Source organism: Rhineura floridana, chromosome 1 (assembly GCF_030035675.1).
Source record: "Rhineura floridana isolate rRhiFlo1 chromosome 1, rRhiFlo1.hap2, whole genome shotgun sequence".
Taxonomy (NCBI): Eukaryota; Metazoa; Chordata; class Lepidosauria; order Squamata; family Rhineuridae; genus Rhineura; species Rhineura floridana.
The window spans coordinates 149,901,090-149,916,684 of NC_084480.1; the positions used below are offsets into that span (position 1 = coordinate 149,901,090).

The 15,595-nt window shown below is 42.9% G+C and overlaps 2 protein-coding genes across 7 annotated transcripts in view; one reads left to right on the forward strand and one right to left on the reverse strand.

Annotated features, from left to right (window-relative positions):
- NCAPD2 (non-SMC condensin I complex subunit D2) overlaps window positions 1–1,838 on the reverse strand; it is a 37,087-nt gene extending 35,249 nt beyond the window's left edge. Inside the window, exons 1-2 of one of the 4 annotated variants that reach the window (XM_061637359.1) lie at window positions 1,529–1,838; window positions 93–302 (exon numbers count right to left, since the gene is read on the reverse strand). In XM_061637359.1, the coding sequence (XP_061493343.1) occupies window positions 93–237 (145 nt within the window). In that variant the 5' untranslated portion in view covers window positions 238–302; window positions 1,529–1,838. Of the gene's footprint in view, window positions 1–92; window positions 492–1,528 lie in introns of those variants that run through there. The other 3 variants (XM_061637370.1, XM_061637378.1, XM_061637350.1) reach the window with 3 other exon arrangements.
- Window positions 374–13,965, forward strand: MRPL51 (mitochondrial ribosomal protein L51). 3 transcript variants are annotated; one of them, XM_061637415.1, is made up of 4 exons: window positions 379–506; window positions 1,413–1,758; window positions 8,134–8,241; window positions 10,609–13,965. In XM_061637415.1, the coding sequence occupies exons 2-4, from the start codon at window positions 1,668–1,670 to the stop codon at window positions 10,803–10,805; spliced, it is 396 nt and encodes a 131-aa protein (XP_061493399.1). In that variant the 5' UTR covers window positions 379–506; window positions 1,413–1,667; the 3' UTR covers window positions 10,806–13,965. The 3 variants fall into 3 exon arrangements, with proteins under 3 accessions (XP_061493411.1, XP_061493399.1, XP_061493406.1); XM_061637427.1 differs by lacking the exon at window positions 1,413–1,758 and having other exon boundaries at window positions 374–506; XM_061637422.1 differs by lacking the exons at window positions 379–506; window positions 1,413–1,758 and adding an exon at window positions 7,108–7,170.
- The last annotated feature ends 1,630 nt before the right edge of the window (window positions 13,966–15,595 follow it).

The window sequence follows — 15,595 nt, forward strand, 5'->3', positions numbered from 1 at the left end:
CTTAAGTCTGCAACCCCCTGAACTGAAAGGGTCTTACTTCCGAGTAGACAAGTACAATAAATCTGACTACTTGGCCCTCTTTTCCTACCAACCTGCCAGCTGCCCCGGGAGCTGTTTGAGGGGCAGTACCTCCTGCACCACGTATTGCAAGGATCCCGCACTGCGAAGCAAGTCGGTGGGAGACAGAGGCAAATGGAACTCCCAGGAGGAAGCCGGAGAAGAAGAGAGATCAGCCATGGCGGCTCCGCTCTTTGCCCGGAAACAGGCTGGACCACAAACACGCCGCGCCACAAAGGCCGCCCCTGAGAAATCAACGTATCGTAGTTCTTAGAACACAACGCTGACCAACCAGATGTGCGGAGAGTTTAGCAAATTAGAAAATGCACGAGGCGGACGGAAAATCCGAACGGGCCTAAATTACTCTGCCGCGCACCCGCTACCCGATATAGAAAAAAAGGCGCGCTAAACAGTTCGAATGATATTCGGGCGCCCAATCAGGATGCTAGGTAAGAGCTCGGCAACCAATCACGTTAGGAGCAATATTCTGTAACGGTCCGAATTCAAAATCCTACAAAACGGGCCTTGAAAAGCTTTGTTAAAACATAGAGATATGAAAAGTTTAAAGTCACAATCCGATAGTTGGAGACTGAACTTTTTGGTTCCCTTTGACACTGTTTTTGTTTTTTCCGTGGCGGAAGTGAGAGCTTTTAAAAAGCAACAGTGTGTTGTCCATTCAAAAAGAAAAACAGCCGTTTGTTTTCTTTCTAACTCGCGTCTTATTTTGTGCGGGGAAATATGATTTGTATTTGTTTGTTAAACGCTTTTAAACATTTTAAAATTGCACTGTCCATAAACAAGAGCTCATGCTGTTTCTAACTCATTTGTACCTTATTTCGTGTGAGTTTATTTAAAAAGCTCTTAAAATTAATAGTATTCCATGTAAATCAATGAAGCCCAAGACGTCTGCATGGATTTGGAGTTGCGGGGGAGGTCTTGAAGGGGCAATTCAGTAAACCGAGTTACTTGCAGGTGTAAGCCACCCTCATGTAAACTACACTTTTTCAGTCACAGTACAGTACTCTTTCTTCTTGTTTTTATTATGTGCCTTCAAGTCGACCCTATGAGTTATGGCGACCCTATGAATCAGCGACCTCCAACAGCATCTTTCTTACAATATAAGAATGACAGCTTATATTTGAATTAATAAGGCACTTTAACAAATGCTTATAAACTAAAAAAAAAATTAAATACACAAAATAAGATGCCAGTTAAAAACAACAAAGTAGTTCACTACTACTTTTTCCTTTTAGGTAGACATACTGTAACTCAATCACAACTACGCTAAAATCCTGAATTTCTCTGTTGATTTCCACCGGCAACTCACTTCTACTTTGTATTCATTTTGTTTACAGTTTTAAACCATTTTTTATCCCGCTCCTCAACCCAAAAAGTCTTCCAGTGCTATTTACACTGCCTTTGAACCTTTTTATTTGTACGTGATCTACAATCTTCTCTCTCTGGAAATTACCTTCCTTTCCGCCAATTTAAAAAAACAAACCTCCAGAAGAAGCGGTGCATTCTGGGAAGGTTCTAAAATGGCTGGAATAGTGTTCTGAGCTGGCGGTGGTTGTCTGATCTGCGAAGCGCTTTAGTATCTCGGAAGCGGAATGGCGACGACGCAGCTTCTTTTGACGGCGGCGCGGGGCTTGTTTGGGCGTCGTTCTTTTGTACCTGAAGCTCGCCGACTGTTCAGTACTGGTGAGTCATTGCGTGAGAAACAGAAACAGCGGTTGCAGGGCTTGGGACTGTCGCGTGTTGATGACTGTCGCGTAGTCTCAGCGTAGTTACTGCCTTTCTAGCTGTTTGAATGAACAGAAAGGCTTGTTCATTTTATTTTGTTAACTTGTTTACTCAGAAGTAAATCCTGCTAGTTTCCCTAGAGCTTGCTTCTTGGTAACTTGTTCTCTAGAAACAGTTAATCGGCAGCTTTCGCCATATTCTGTACATGTATACTTTATTTCAGTGGGGTGTAGTACTTTGATGCCATAGAATGTGATATCCTACTGGGTTGGGAGTCAGTGGTGGTTTCGGGCCTTTCTATGTGAGATATTTCCAGTAGCTGGTTCTTTTTTAACACCATAGCCATTGAACTTTGGTGGGTGGATAATCTTTTCAGGGTTGTACTATACCTGTACTTTTTCATCTTCACTGGTTTTTGATTTGTTTCTGGGACCAAATCAAGATGCTGTTTTTTCACTTATAAAGCCCCACTTGAGACCTTTCTACCCGAAGGAACACTTAATTCCAAACAGTCCCCTACCTATGCCAGAAGATCATCAACAGAGGTCCTTTTTCAAGAATTCTCACTGCCATATTCTACACCAGGTAGCCTCACATATAATTCATTACAAGCCCCACAAGCAAAACATTACAGTAATTAAGACGGGAAGTTAATCAGTGCATGGATAATTGAAGCTAGACTTTCCGTGCTCAGATAGGGTATGGCATAATACAAAAATAGAACAGTAATTGCTGGTCCTCCTCTCACCCCAATCTGGACAATCTCATGTTCACCGTGGAATGTCAGTTATGTCCTGCTGGTCCTCACTGACACACAGTATTGATTCTCTCCCACCCTTATACAATATTGCTATCTAATAACAAAGAGGAGCATTCCCCAGTACCAGGAACAATATTCTAGGTCATCACTCACATACACACACCACACGGCATGCTCATGCACTCTTCACACACATATAGACCACAGATGTACATGCATCTCTTTCTATTACTCATATGCACATACGTAACATATACACAGCCACACATAACATCTTTCTGCTCAAGTGCATATCTCTTTCTCTTATAGACCACACACACAGACCACACATTCATGTGTACCTTCCCTCATCCACCCCCTGCCCAAGGGCATTTCTCTCAGTCGTGCACACAGAGCCCCTTCATTGGGTGAAGCAAGTGCCTGCTGCAACAGCAAATAAACAGGATGAGGCACTTGATGAATAGGGAAGCTATTCCTATTGCTCCTCCCATCCCCTCTTAAAAAAAACCTTCAAAACAAACCAGAATGCAAGGCGGCAAGCCCTTCCAGCTCCAGAAATTCTCTACACTGCTCTGCCATTTCAATCCCCATCCTAAAATATTTTTTTATTTCAAGGGTCACCGACCTGTTGCCCATGGGCATGTGGTGGCAATTCCTGGCCTAACTGCTAAAGGGCACTCTGCACTACAAAGGCCACTTATGCCTTCAATGACAGTGATGGGTGCAAGATCACTCCCAAGCTATGAACTTGCTCCTTTAGAGGGAGTGCAGCCCCATCAGAATAGACTGAACACCTCTCATCTGGAGAAAGAACCACTTACTTAACAAATCCTTTGTCTTCTCTGGACTGAGATTTAGTTTTAGCCTTCATCCCCTCCACAACTGCACTAGGTACTAGTCCAGCACACCATTGCCTCAACTGGTTTTGATGAAAAAGTGAAGTGTGTTATTTGCATATTGATGAGAACACATATTCCAGATCCCTAGATGACTTCACTTTGTGGTTTTATGTAGATCTTAAGCAGCTGGGAGGAGAATATGGAACTCTGTGACACACCTTTTCTCAAAACAATCAACCAGATATGTGATACCGCTGTAGCTGTACCACTCACATCCAGCTTGGGACCTCCATCTCAGGAGGATACTATGGTTGGTGATACTGAAAGCTGCTGAAAGATAAAGGAGAAACAGAAAGATCACACTTTCTCTGTCTCTCTCCCAACAGAGATGGTAACCAAGGCAGTTTCATTGTCAAAGCCAGTCCTAGTCTCTGATTGAAATGGTTATAAAAATCGATCTCATCCAAGATTGCCTGGGTCTGATTGACTACTACCTGGTTGAACACTTTGCCCAGGAAGACAGGTCATTTGCTACCAGCCAACAATTAAAATTTTCTAGGGCCAAGAAAGTTTTTTTCAGGAATGGTCATACAGCTGTCACATCTAAGGAGTCTGGGACTGCTCCCTCTCTTAAAGAGGAATTGACTACCCCCTGAACCAAGCCTGCTGTCTCCTTCCTGCTAAATGTAATAAGCTGCAAAGGTCAAATAAATGGTAGTTGCATAAACTCAACCAAGTCCACATCCTTAGGTCCCACAAGCTGTAAATCATCCAACAAAATAGGATCAGACACTGGTCTGGAGATCTCCATAGATTGATCTGTAGCAACTGTGGAATTGAAGTCATGGTAGTTGCTAGCAATTTCACCCTCAAAATGTCTTGCAAGCATATCATAGTTAGCTACAAAGGATTCCTGTATTATTCCTAGCTTCTGAATCAACTAGAAAAACTCAGGACAACATTGAGAGGATGCTGTGATGGTGGGAAAAAATAACTTCATCACTACTAAAGAGTAGGCTTGATGAGCTTGTACTAGTATTTGATTGAATTTGTCATGAATTTTTCCTCCATGTGTTCAAGATGTCTCCCGGCTTGTATAGTTGCCCTTACCTTAGGTGTATAGGTTCTTCTAAGCAGGAGGGGTGTATCACTTCAGGTTGTTTTGGGTTACCAGAGATGAGATGCAGACAAGAGATTTGCTTACAAAGAGTTAAAATTTATTGAGTAACTTACAAGCATACAGCCAAGTAGCCCAATAAAAGTGGAACAGCCACACAGCTCTGGAGTAGCTCGTGTCAGACTGAACACCCCATTGGGCACACGCAACACTTTTATAGTATTGAAACTAGCACGTGGCATTGGCATGATTACATACAATTATTGGCAGGATTACATACACAAATGATATTTTTCATGCATTGAACATTACAGCATAACACCGATAATTGGTTATTTGACCTTCTCACAGAACATCTTCAAAGGTCTACTTATTGCTAGAAAACTATATGGAAACTCCCTGGCACTTCTTTGGCAAGCTATATGTTGGCCATATATCTCTGCTAACAAGCAACTCCCATCATTGACCGGCCTTTGACTCGTCCACCTGGCTATACTAACAAATAACCGCTCATTAACCGTCATCCTTGAGAGTCCTTGGGAGTATAACCTAAACTTAAATCATCTATGCAACACCTTACTGATAACATATTCTTGAATATATGCCTAATTGGGCTCCTTTGATGTCTCTCTAACTAACAAGGTACATTCCCAGCATTATACTGGGCAGGTCATCATGCCCTTGACTGTTTTAGGCTTTCAGGTGCTTATGAAATGCAGGGGCCTGAAAGGGGGAATACAAACCTTCAGGCTCACTAACAAATATTCTAAATCTATGCTTAACATAAGGCTATAATATCTTGCTATAGGCCTCTACTTGCTTGCTGGAAATATCAGACTGGTACAGGGTACACAAGGGGACATTCAGCTGTTATGTCAGCCATCTGTGTTGTCTCTGCAGTCCGTAGATTGACAAGGGTTCTCTCTAGAGTGCCAGCCATATCAGCCAGAACATGCCATCCAGAGTTCTATTCTGCCCTCTGTGTTTAACATCCACATGAAGCTGTAGGAGGAGGCTTTGTGACATTTTGATTCAGTGTCATCAGTATGCAGATGATGCCCAGTGCTGTTGTTCTATTCCCTCCCAATCCAAGGAAACTTGATATTCTGAATCAGTGCCTGAGGATGAACAAGCTGAACCTTAATCTGGGCAAGACAGAGTTGTTCTAAAAACACAGGTGAGGGAATTGGGAGTTCAGCCTGGTTTGGATGGGGTTGTACTCCTTAAAAAAAAAAGGTTCATAATTTGGATGGATTCCTTGATCTGCTCTTAAACCTAGATGTCTAGGTTTCAGCAGTGGCCAGGAGTGTTCTTCCTTAGCTGAGGCTGGTGCATGAGAGGTGTCAGATTTGCCCATGGTGGCGCATGCCTTAGTTCAGGGATTTTCAAAACTGTGGTCCAAGAGCTTCATTCAGGTGATCATTGTGTCTATTAAAATACAATTAAAAATTATACAGCATCTAACACAGCACATTACGATTGCTATAACAGGCAGAAAAACAATTAAGTGGTCCGCCAAGACCCTCACCAATTTTCAAGTGGTCCATGGGTGGGTGGAGCCACTACCTTAGTTACAACTTTTTTTTGATTACTGTAATGTGATCTATAAGCCTTAGAAGACTGGAAACTTCAGCAGGGACATTTACAGACAGTTTGTGATTTCTAGGTTACAACTGCTATGCTGACTGTTGGCCTGTTTCTGGGCACAACTCAAAGTGCTGGTTATGACTTAAAGCCCTGAAGGGTCTCAGACCAAGCTAGCTAAAGGACTGTCTTCTCCTTTACAAGCTTGCCTGTGATCTTCTGGGGAGGTCCTTCTCCTCGTCCTGCCAGCATCTAATGTATGTTTGACAAGAACTTGAGAGAGGTCCTTCTCACTGGTTGCTCCAAGACTCTGGAACTCTCTGACTTGAGGGGAGCCCTCTCGTTGATGTCCTGACAGAAGATTAAAACATTTTTATTTAAATAGATATTTGGCCAATTATTTATTTATTTAAAATATTTCTATCCCACCCTTCTACTCTGCAATAAAGCACTCAGGGCGGCTTACAATAAAATCGAATATGTACATAATAAAAATTGTACACAATAAAGATCACAAAAACATTAAAATAAATTAAAATACATAAAATTGACCTGATTTGTCTTGCCCTGTGTGTTCAATCTGTATCTTAATAGGCATTTAACTGGATACTATTGCCCAATTTGTTTTAATTGGCTCTTACCTGATTTTTTTTATTGGATTGTTGATTGTTATGTAATATTGATTATTCATTGTTGTCAAGAATGCCTGGTTTCTAAAATGGTTCTGTGGCAAAGAATTGTGGGGCCTCTGAGAGGCAACGAGATAGTCATCACAGCTGAACTCAGTTAATTAAGCAGTAAGTAAGAACACCTGTTTATCAGCCGAGACTGGTACTTCAAAGCCACAGACCAGGGAAGGTTGGTGAGTGCGTGACCATTAGGTGTGAAAGCTCCAGAAGATTTCATCATCAGAAACTCTCCTGATTGGCTAATTAATTATTGGCTGTTGCTGGGCATTTTCCCATAAGAATAGGACCATGACATTAGATCTTTGTTCCCCAATGTTCTTTGGTGCTACCTGATGTTGGGGTTCTATCTTCCATGTGCTATCCAGGCTATACATCTCTGGGGTGATGTAGAACCATGATGTTACTCTGCTGGTTTGTCCTGTTGTATGAGTATAGATTAGGATAGACAGCTTTGTTATTTTTATTTGTGATTTGAACTCTCTGTATTTAGCCTAGCCCTTGGGGGTGTTTGGTTTAAGGAACTATTTTGCTGCTATACTTGTGCACTTACATTTTATTCTAATAAAGCTACCTCTTATTTACCAGTGTAAAGTTAGGGTTAGGGAATTGAGTCCTGGTGAGAAGTGGTAGCAGTTCTTGACAATTATGTATATCATTAGCCCTCTTGGGCCTTTAATATGGAAAGGCAGGGTATAAATTTAACAAACAACATATATTGGATATTGGCCTTTCTGCCCTAATTTAACATTAAGCCCATGTTCTTTACACAATTTCTTTGTCTCCTTTCTTCCACCATGAAACCCAAAGGGGCATACATGTGGTTTTCAGGCAATCACCCTTGCAGGCACTGACAAACCAAACCTACTAAGTTTCAATGAGATGGTGGTCTCATGTGCCTTCAGACCATAACCTGGCACTGATTACCATATGCAGATTTAAGTGAATGCATGCTTCTGAGTTTAAAATGATTCCTTGGTGGTTGGAGGTCTTCAAAACCCACACCAGTGAACACAGGTTATATGATGGTATTAGGTTCTCAGATGTTTTGCAGTCTTTGTTGTCATCATCTTGCAACAGCTCTATGAAGTACATTGCTAGTTATTTCTCTTTTCAAATAGCAATTTGAGGTTTAGAGTTAATAACTCTCCCAACACTATACAGCAACTCTGTAGAATGGGTGGGACTTGAACCTAAGTATCCCACGTTCAGATCTAACTGGGTTTCAGATAAGTGCATATTTCCAAAAGTACTAATGTGAAAATTTCCCTTGCAAGCACCTCCACTTTCAAAAGTGGAGTTCTTGCAAAGACATACTTGCCATTTCTGTTCATTTTTTTCTTCTAGGAGTCCCTAACTCATACCGTGTGAAGGAGCCTCCCCGCCCCAAAGAAGTTGATCGATGGACAGAGAAACGAGCACTGTTTGGAGTCTATGACAACATTGGAATTCTGGGTAAATATTAGGAATATAAAGTTGCTGAACAGAAAAAAGAAATTAGGCAAGATGCAACATTGTACCGGCAGACATAAAGATACTTCATCTTCCTCTCCTCCCCACCCTGCAGCCTTCCATAGCTCCCCAATCTGCTCTGGAGGGTCCTCCAGAAAAGATTTTGGGGGTGTGCAGGGTGGACAAGAGGAAGCAGAAATCCTGTTTGCACAAGTGGAAGTCCAATTGGATATTTCCCACTATACTTCTTACTCGGAAAAAACTGCAGATTTAAGCCCTTGTGTGCTTTCACTTATAACAGTGAAATGATTCTAGAATATGATGTTTATAATGAGGAATCCAGAAATATGCTTGTCATATTGTTGGTGGTGACTCCCTGGCGAACAGGTTTTCTTTTGATTGTGTCCATGTGAAATAGGCAAGCTGTGAACCAGGGCATGACCTGAAAACTTTACTGCTGTTTCTGCTTTGCTAGTTATTTGTTATTATTTTAAGACTTTTAACAGTGGTGGAGAACCTGTAGCCCAGGGGCCTAATTTAGTCCACCAGGCCTCCTCATTTGGCCACAAAGCTGTTTTGGCCAAGCCATGCTCACCTGCCCTATACCTGACATGAATTGTGGGGCAGGTAAAGACATGACTGGGCAAAAATGGGTTGCAAGTACCACCTATCTATCACCTGATCAGCAGCACCTGCAAAGCCCGCCCATAATGCTGTGCGGCTCTTTGCAAGCCTTGACAATTGGCTGATCAGCAGTGCTTGCAGAGAGCTCTGTGGGAACCTCAAGGATCATCTGATTGTTATGGGTGACATCAGGTGATTGTGAGATTGGGTAATTGGCCTTCAGGGTCGGGGTGTGGAGATAAGAATCTGGCCTGCTGGTTGAATCCAGTTTTCCACCTTGACTAAGTGCCTGAAATTTTCTAAATGCTGTAGAGGTATTAAAGGGTAAAACAGATAAGAGATTAATATTTGTAAACTGCTCTGAGTCCCCTTTCACATGAACAGCAGGGTAAAGTGCTTTAAATAAATATGGATAAATAATCCCAGCAAGAAGGCTTGCAATCTGATAGACACCATACAAAAAGAAAAAAGGAAGAGAGAAGGAAGAGTGTTGGAGCAGCTGTATTTTCACTGGCCAATGGACAGGGCTAGATTGGTCTCCCCCATGATATTCTTCCTGGGAGACAGAGTATACAGCCTCCCAGTGGTCCTTCGCCTCCTGACTGGTGGCAGTGGTCAGAGTATGTCTCTTTTCAGCTGTGCTGTTCTGGGCTAGTTTGGTAACATTTGCATTTTAGAATTAACTGGACAGTCAGCCTTTCCTGTCATCTTTTTGGTTTCGGGAGCCCACAGTGCTAGCCAACAGCCTGTGTGATTCCCACCTCCTTACTTACCAGCCCAGAATTCCCTCCTTTGTCCTGGATCATATCCCAGGACGTTTAGTTCCCTTTGTGACACAGAGAAGCAAATGGAGCCATGTGTTGCTTTGGTAAATGGCCTTGTCACACAATCTGGCCTTCTCTCTGTTTTGCTGCTTGCATACCTCCTTTTCCTCCTCTTATTTCTCTTTTCCCCTTCCCCTCCTTAATTTGGGTTTCTCATTGCTAGTACATATTTCTTCTTTTCTTAATCTTGTATTTCTTGTTTTCAATCCTTCCTTTCCCGTTTCTTAGGGGGGGGGGCTTTCATTTACCTGAAACTGCCTCTCACTCCTCCTAATAGTGGAGTGATCTTTCCTTTTGTTCTCCCTGGAAAAGGTTGGGTTTTTATGTGTGTGTGAGAGGTCTTTTCTATCTGGCTGCCCCTGCAAATCTCCTCTCCAATGATTCTATCAGATGTTTAAAGGAAATTTTAAGGGACACCTTGTCCCCTTTCTTGCAAGTTTTTTTTGGGGGGCAGACTGATGTGAAAGCTTTACTTTTGGGGAGATGTATGTGCTGGGATTTGGTAATGAGCAGTAAAGGAAATACACTGTTGTTGTAATTGATTTTTGATTGTTTTTATGTCATGTGGTATTGTATTACGATTTTACTGTACTTTGTTCACCGCCCAGAGAGCTATTGCTAGTCGGACGGTTTATAAGCTTAATTAATAAATTAATAAATAAATATTAATAGATATTCTTATTTATTACTTTGGTACTCAGGAGGGGGAGGGATAGCAAGAGTGCTGTGGGAAGTATATACAAGAGGGCAGATGGGACAGTGGCTGGTTACAAAACTATTCACCACTTGAAGACCCCAAGGCTGACCTCTCTTTCTGGTCTACTGCTTCTCTCTCTCTCTCTCTCTCTCTCTCTCTCTCTCTCTCTCTCTCTCTCTCTCTCTCTCTCTCTCTCTCTCTCTCTCTCTCTCTCTCTCTCTCTAGGGGACTTCTTGGCCCACCCCAAGGACCTGATTGTAGGCCCCGTATGGTTACGTGGCTGGCGGGGCAATGAATTGCAGAGATGCATCCGCAAAAAGAAAATGGTGGGTGACCGAATGTTCTTAGAGGATTACCACAACTTGAACAAGAGGATTAAATTTCTGTACAAGCGTTTTAATCGCACTGGGAAGCATCGCTAAGAGTAGCTCCTCAGGAGCTAGCATCTGTTGCCAACGTGGTGGAAAACATTAGCTCATGGGACTGTACAAAGAATTACGGATATGTAGAATAGTTCAAATGACCTTATTCTGATTGTTTCCATTATATGTCACTTCATCTACCAATATATTCCAGAGCAACGTACTGAAATTTCATTCCTGGAAGTCTTTGCTTAAAGTCTGAGGATGTAACCCATCCATCAGTTTCAGCCTTGTTGGTGTACATGAATACACTGTAACCATTATGTACTGTGTTCTGTGACTATCTGCACCTCAAATGCAGAGTAAAGAGTAAAGATTGTTTTTTATTTGATGTGTATTTCAGGCTAAAAATTACTTAACAGTGTGTTATGGGTGTTTGCCAAGGTAAATAACATGGCTTCAGAACAAAAATTCCTGCTTTTTTGTTATCTCCTTGCTGTGTCTAGTTGTCTAATTCTCCACTTATGTATGGGTTGACTTATACGGAACAGAATTGAGTTAGCTGTGTGATGAGTTGCATTGGGACTAGCTGAGCAACCACTGTGAACAGTCATGTTCAGATACAAATTTGCCTTATTTTCTTGCTCAGGAACACCCCACTTGAGCTGAGTTCATGCTGTCTAAAATGCTCTTAGAATTCTTGTTGGATGCAGAGTCTTTTACTAACCAAAGATGCAGCTCTATGCATTGAAGAACTACAGGGAAAAATAACCACATGGTGAGAAAAGAAGAATGGAATAGGATTGAGTAGGTGCTTCTCTGGTGAAATGCATCGCTTTTCCTAATTTTATTCAGTAAGCAGTATAGTAGCATGGTCTTGGAGCCACAAGCTTCAGTCTCTACTTTTGCATGATCCTAGGCAGCTAAGGCTGCTTTCCTAATCCACTTACCTGGGTGTAAGCCCAATTGAATTCAGTTGGACTTACTTTTAGTTAGACATGGTTAGGATTGTGCTGCAAGTTGCACCAGTGAGTTTCTGGCTCATCAAAGTTTGGGTTGTAAGAAGCTGGGATCCATTTTCATTCACAGCTGTAGTCCTGGAGTGGGGCAGAAAGAGCCAACTTGTTCCACTCCACTTTTAACCTTGCAGGTGGCTTATATTATGTATGAATAATGACCTATATTAAGTCGGATTGCCCGTTACATGCATGGGCAATTCCATTTAAAAGCTGGACATGTCTGTCATATAAAGTGTGAATTGGTTGTAAGTTACAGCAGCGTTAGCAATCGCATCAAAGTGTCTCTTGGAATGTTTGCATACCCCTGTTTTGACAGGATGTAATTGTATCATATTCATTTTCTGTTGTCAGTCTTAAAAGATTGACTTTGGAGGCAAGGCAATAGGGTTCGTGTATGATACAGATTAGTAACACGCTACAGAGGGAATCAGGAAAGGAAATACTGATATGCAAGTAGCGTTAATAAAATGGCAAATGACTTTGGGTAGCTAATGCAGTTCAATACAAGTCACGTATGTTTCTTAACTTTACTCTTCCCAACTCCATCTGCTGTGACTGCCTCACATATGTATGTGAAGACTCCTGCTGAGTAGATGTTATTCCTGGTAACGCTGGAAGACAGCTCAACCTTCCTCATAGGCACATTCTCACTTTCTGGCTATTGGGAATTTTGGAGATGGCATTACATCCTGGGCAAGGCAAAACACTGAGCAGCATAAGAATAATGTACAGCCTGGGAAAATGGAAAGGTCTTTTCCTGGTGCCAATACGGCATCATGGTAAGCCTGCCTGCGGAGAGCATTGCCACCATTAAGTAGGCCCTTTCCCTTGTGCCACTCCACAGATGGAGGGAGTATCTGAAGAAGGGCTTCTGCTGAAGATCGCAGTGTACAGGCATGCATGGAGACAAGTGGTCCTTTAGGCCCCTTGGTCCCAAGCTGTAAAGGGCTTTAAAAGTTAAAAACAGCATACTGAATTGAATATGGAGACAGCGTGGTGGGTCAGGAGACTTTGGGAGCCACACTAGGCAGGAGAGCAGACTGACTGAAAAGCCTGGATGGGGGCGAGAGGCTGTCAGGCTGTCACAGTAGGAGACTGAGTGCAAATGAGAATGGATGACACCTTTAGTGCTGCTCACATTGGCCTTTGCCCCACCCACTGCCCAATATGTGTCTTTGATCCTGAAAAGGTTAGTCACCCCTCCTCTGAAGGTTCTGAGAAGACAGGTGTTTACCAATTTGCCCTTCTCTATTTGTCCTGAGCCTGGCTCTTTGTGCAGTGCTGCCTATTTGTGCCAAGTGGCTTTTCACCATGGCTCCTGTCACCAAAGGTTAACATACACACTGCTTTTGCTATGCTGTGATTGGCTGGAGAGTTACTCGGATCCCTAGGTTGCACAGCAGGAGGGGCAATGTATTTTGGCCCTTCAGTAGGTCCAGTCTGAGTGTTCTGATTTGCATAATCTCTTTTGACGTGTACGGAGTGTGAGGGAGTAGGTACTGCTCCTCTCTGCCTTCAGAGCCCAGCAGTGGGGCTCCATGGCATAATATTACATTAGTGTATCCTGGCCATACGCAGTTGTAGAGTCCCTGGCAGTTCATCCTCCAGATCTACCAACACGGGGCACTTAGCTGGCATTCTAAAGCTCACCAGACAGTATAAAGGGGATTGGCAAAACCTTTTAAAAAAGCAGGTCAGGCTCAGATCTGTGGCAAGCTTTATCAGCAATGCAGACTTGCTGTCAACTGGCTGCTGTGCCACAAAAGAGGCAGACACCTCTGCTTATTAATAGCATTTATTAGTTGCTTTTTCCCAAAGATAGGACTCAAAGCGATGTACAAAAAGGAAAACAAACACATTGCATATGAAATAGCTTGCAATAAGTCAAACATGTGCAAAAACAATTTCAAGTGAAATAATACAATAATAAAGAAAATAACAAATGGCAGATAAAACAGCAGCACAAAAACCATATCAACACTATAAATATAACATAACAATCCTATTACACACCTAGTCAATATGGCAAAGGTAGAAAAGAAGTAACACAATTTCAATTTAGAAAACTTCGAATACTGCAAGTGTATCTTGCCAATTTGCCTGAAGTTGTTGAGAATCTGATACTGTCTGAGCGGTGGTCTTACTATCCCTGTAATACCTATTCATCTGAACATGTATAATAAACAGATTATTGCACTGATGCCGTAAGTCTCCATCTCTTTATTAAAAAAAGGCGCTGACTTTCACTCTTGTATATGCAACAACATGAAAGAAAGAATTGCACTCTTTTTTATTTTAGTAAGTAAAGTAAAATTTAATTTTTGTGTCGCCTATCTGGCCGAAGCCACTCTAGGCGACGTACACATTGAAATTTGATAAAATACAATATAAATACAAAGTAAAATTACAGTGCAGTTAACAATAACCATTCTAAATAGCAGCAGTATAGAACAATGTAGGGCAATCAATAATAATTTTAAAACAATCATGAAATTAGCCCACCCCGGAGATCCCAAAGGCCTGTCCAAAGAGCCAAGTTTTTAAGGCTCGGCGGAATGTATCCAGGGAAGGCATGGCGAAGATCAGACGGGAGGGAGTTCCAGAGAGTGGGGGCCGCCACTGAAAATGCCCTCTCTCTAGTCCCCACCAATCTAGCTGTTTTCGTTGGTGGGACTGAGAGAAGGCCCTGTGTGGCTGATCTAGTCAGGCGGCTTAATTGGTGGTGCTGGAGGTGCTCCTTCAGGTAAACTGGGCCGAGACCGTATAGGGATTTAAAGGTTAACACCAACACCTTGAATTGGGCCCGGAAAACAACTGGAAGCCAATGTAGATGAAATAACATTGGTGTGATGTGATCACGGCGGCGGCTGTAAGCAAACGAGCCGCCGCATTCTGCACGAGTTGTAGTTTCCGGACCGTTTTCAAGGGTAACCCCACGTAGAGCGCATTGCAGTAGTCTAATCGAGAGGTGACCAGGGCATGTACCACCAGTGGGAGCTGATGAATAGGGAGGTAGGGTTGCAGCCTCCGTATGAGGTGTAGTTGATACCAAGCTGCCCGGCTCACTGCCGAAATCTGAGCCTCCATGGACAGCTTGGAATCAAGAACAACCCCAAGGCTGCGGACCTGATCTTTCAGGGATAGTCTCACCCCATTAAGCTTCAGGTCAGCAACACCCAACCTTCCCCTGTCACCCACGAGTAGCACCTCGGTCTTATCAGGATTGAGCTTCAGCCTGTTCCTTCCCATCCACCCATTCACGGATTCCAGGCACTTGGACAAGGTCTCCACAGCCAACTCCGGTGAGGATTTAAAAGAGAGATAGAGCTGCGTGTCATCAGCATATTGGTGACATCGCAGCCCAAAACTCCTGATGATGGGTCCCAGCGGTTTTACATAGATGTTAAATAGCATGGGAGAGAGGATAGAACCCTGTGGCACTCCACAAGTGAGGGGCCAAGGGTCTGAAACCTCATCGCCCAATGCTACCTGTTGATGCCTGTCAGAAAGAAAGGAACGGAACCACTGTAAAACAGTGCCTCCTATTCCCAATCCCTTCAGGCGATCTAACAGGATACCGTGGTCGACGGTATCAAAAGCCGCTGAGAGATCCAGGAGGACAAGAAAGGTGAATTCTCCCCTGTCTAATGCCCTCCTCATATCATCTACCAGAGCGACCAAGGCTGTTTCAGTACTATGTCCAGTCCTGAAACCCGATTGGTATGGATCCAAATAATCCGTTTCATCCAAGTGTGCTGATAACTGGTTAGCCACCACTCGCTCAATGATCTTGCCCAAAAATGGCAAATTCGAAATGGGGCGACAGTTGTT

Bases quoted from the DNA above. Each gene is read 5' to 3' on its own strand.
- MRPL51 (XM_061637415.1), top strand. From the start codon at position 1,668: ATGGCGACGACGCAGCTTCTTTTGACGGCGGCGCGGGGCTTGTTTGGG. The intron at 1,759-8,133 runs GTGAGTCATTGC...TTTTTCTTCTAG, and splicing joins TCGCCGACTGTTCAGTACTG to GAGTCCCTAACTCATACCGT. The intron at 8,242-10,608 runs GTAAATATTAGG...CTCTCTCTCTAG, and splicing joins TGACAACATTGGAATTCTGG to GGGACTTCTTGGCCCACCCC.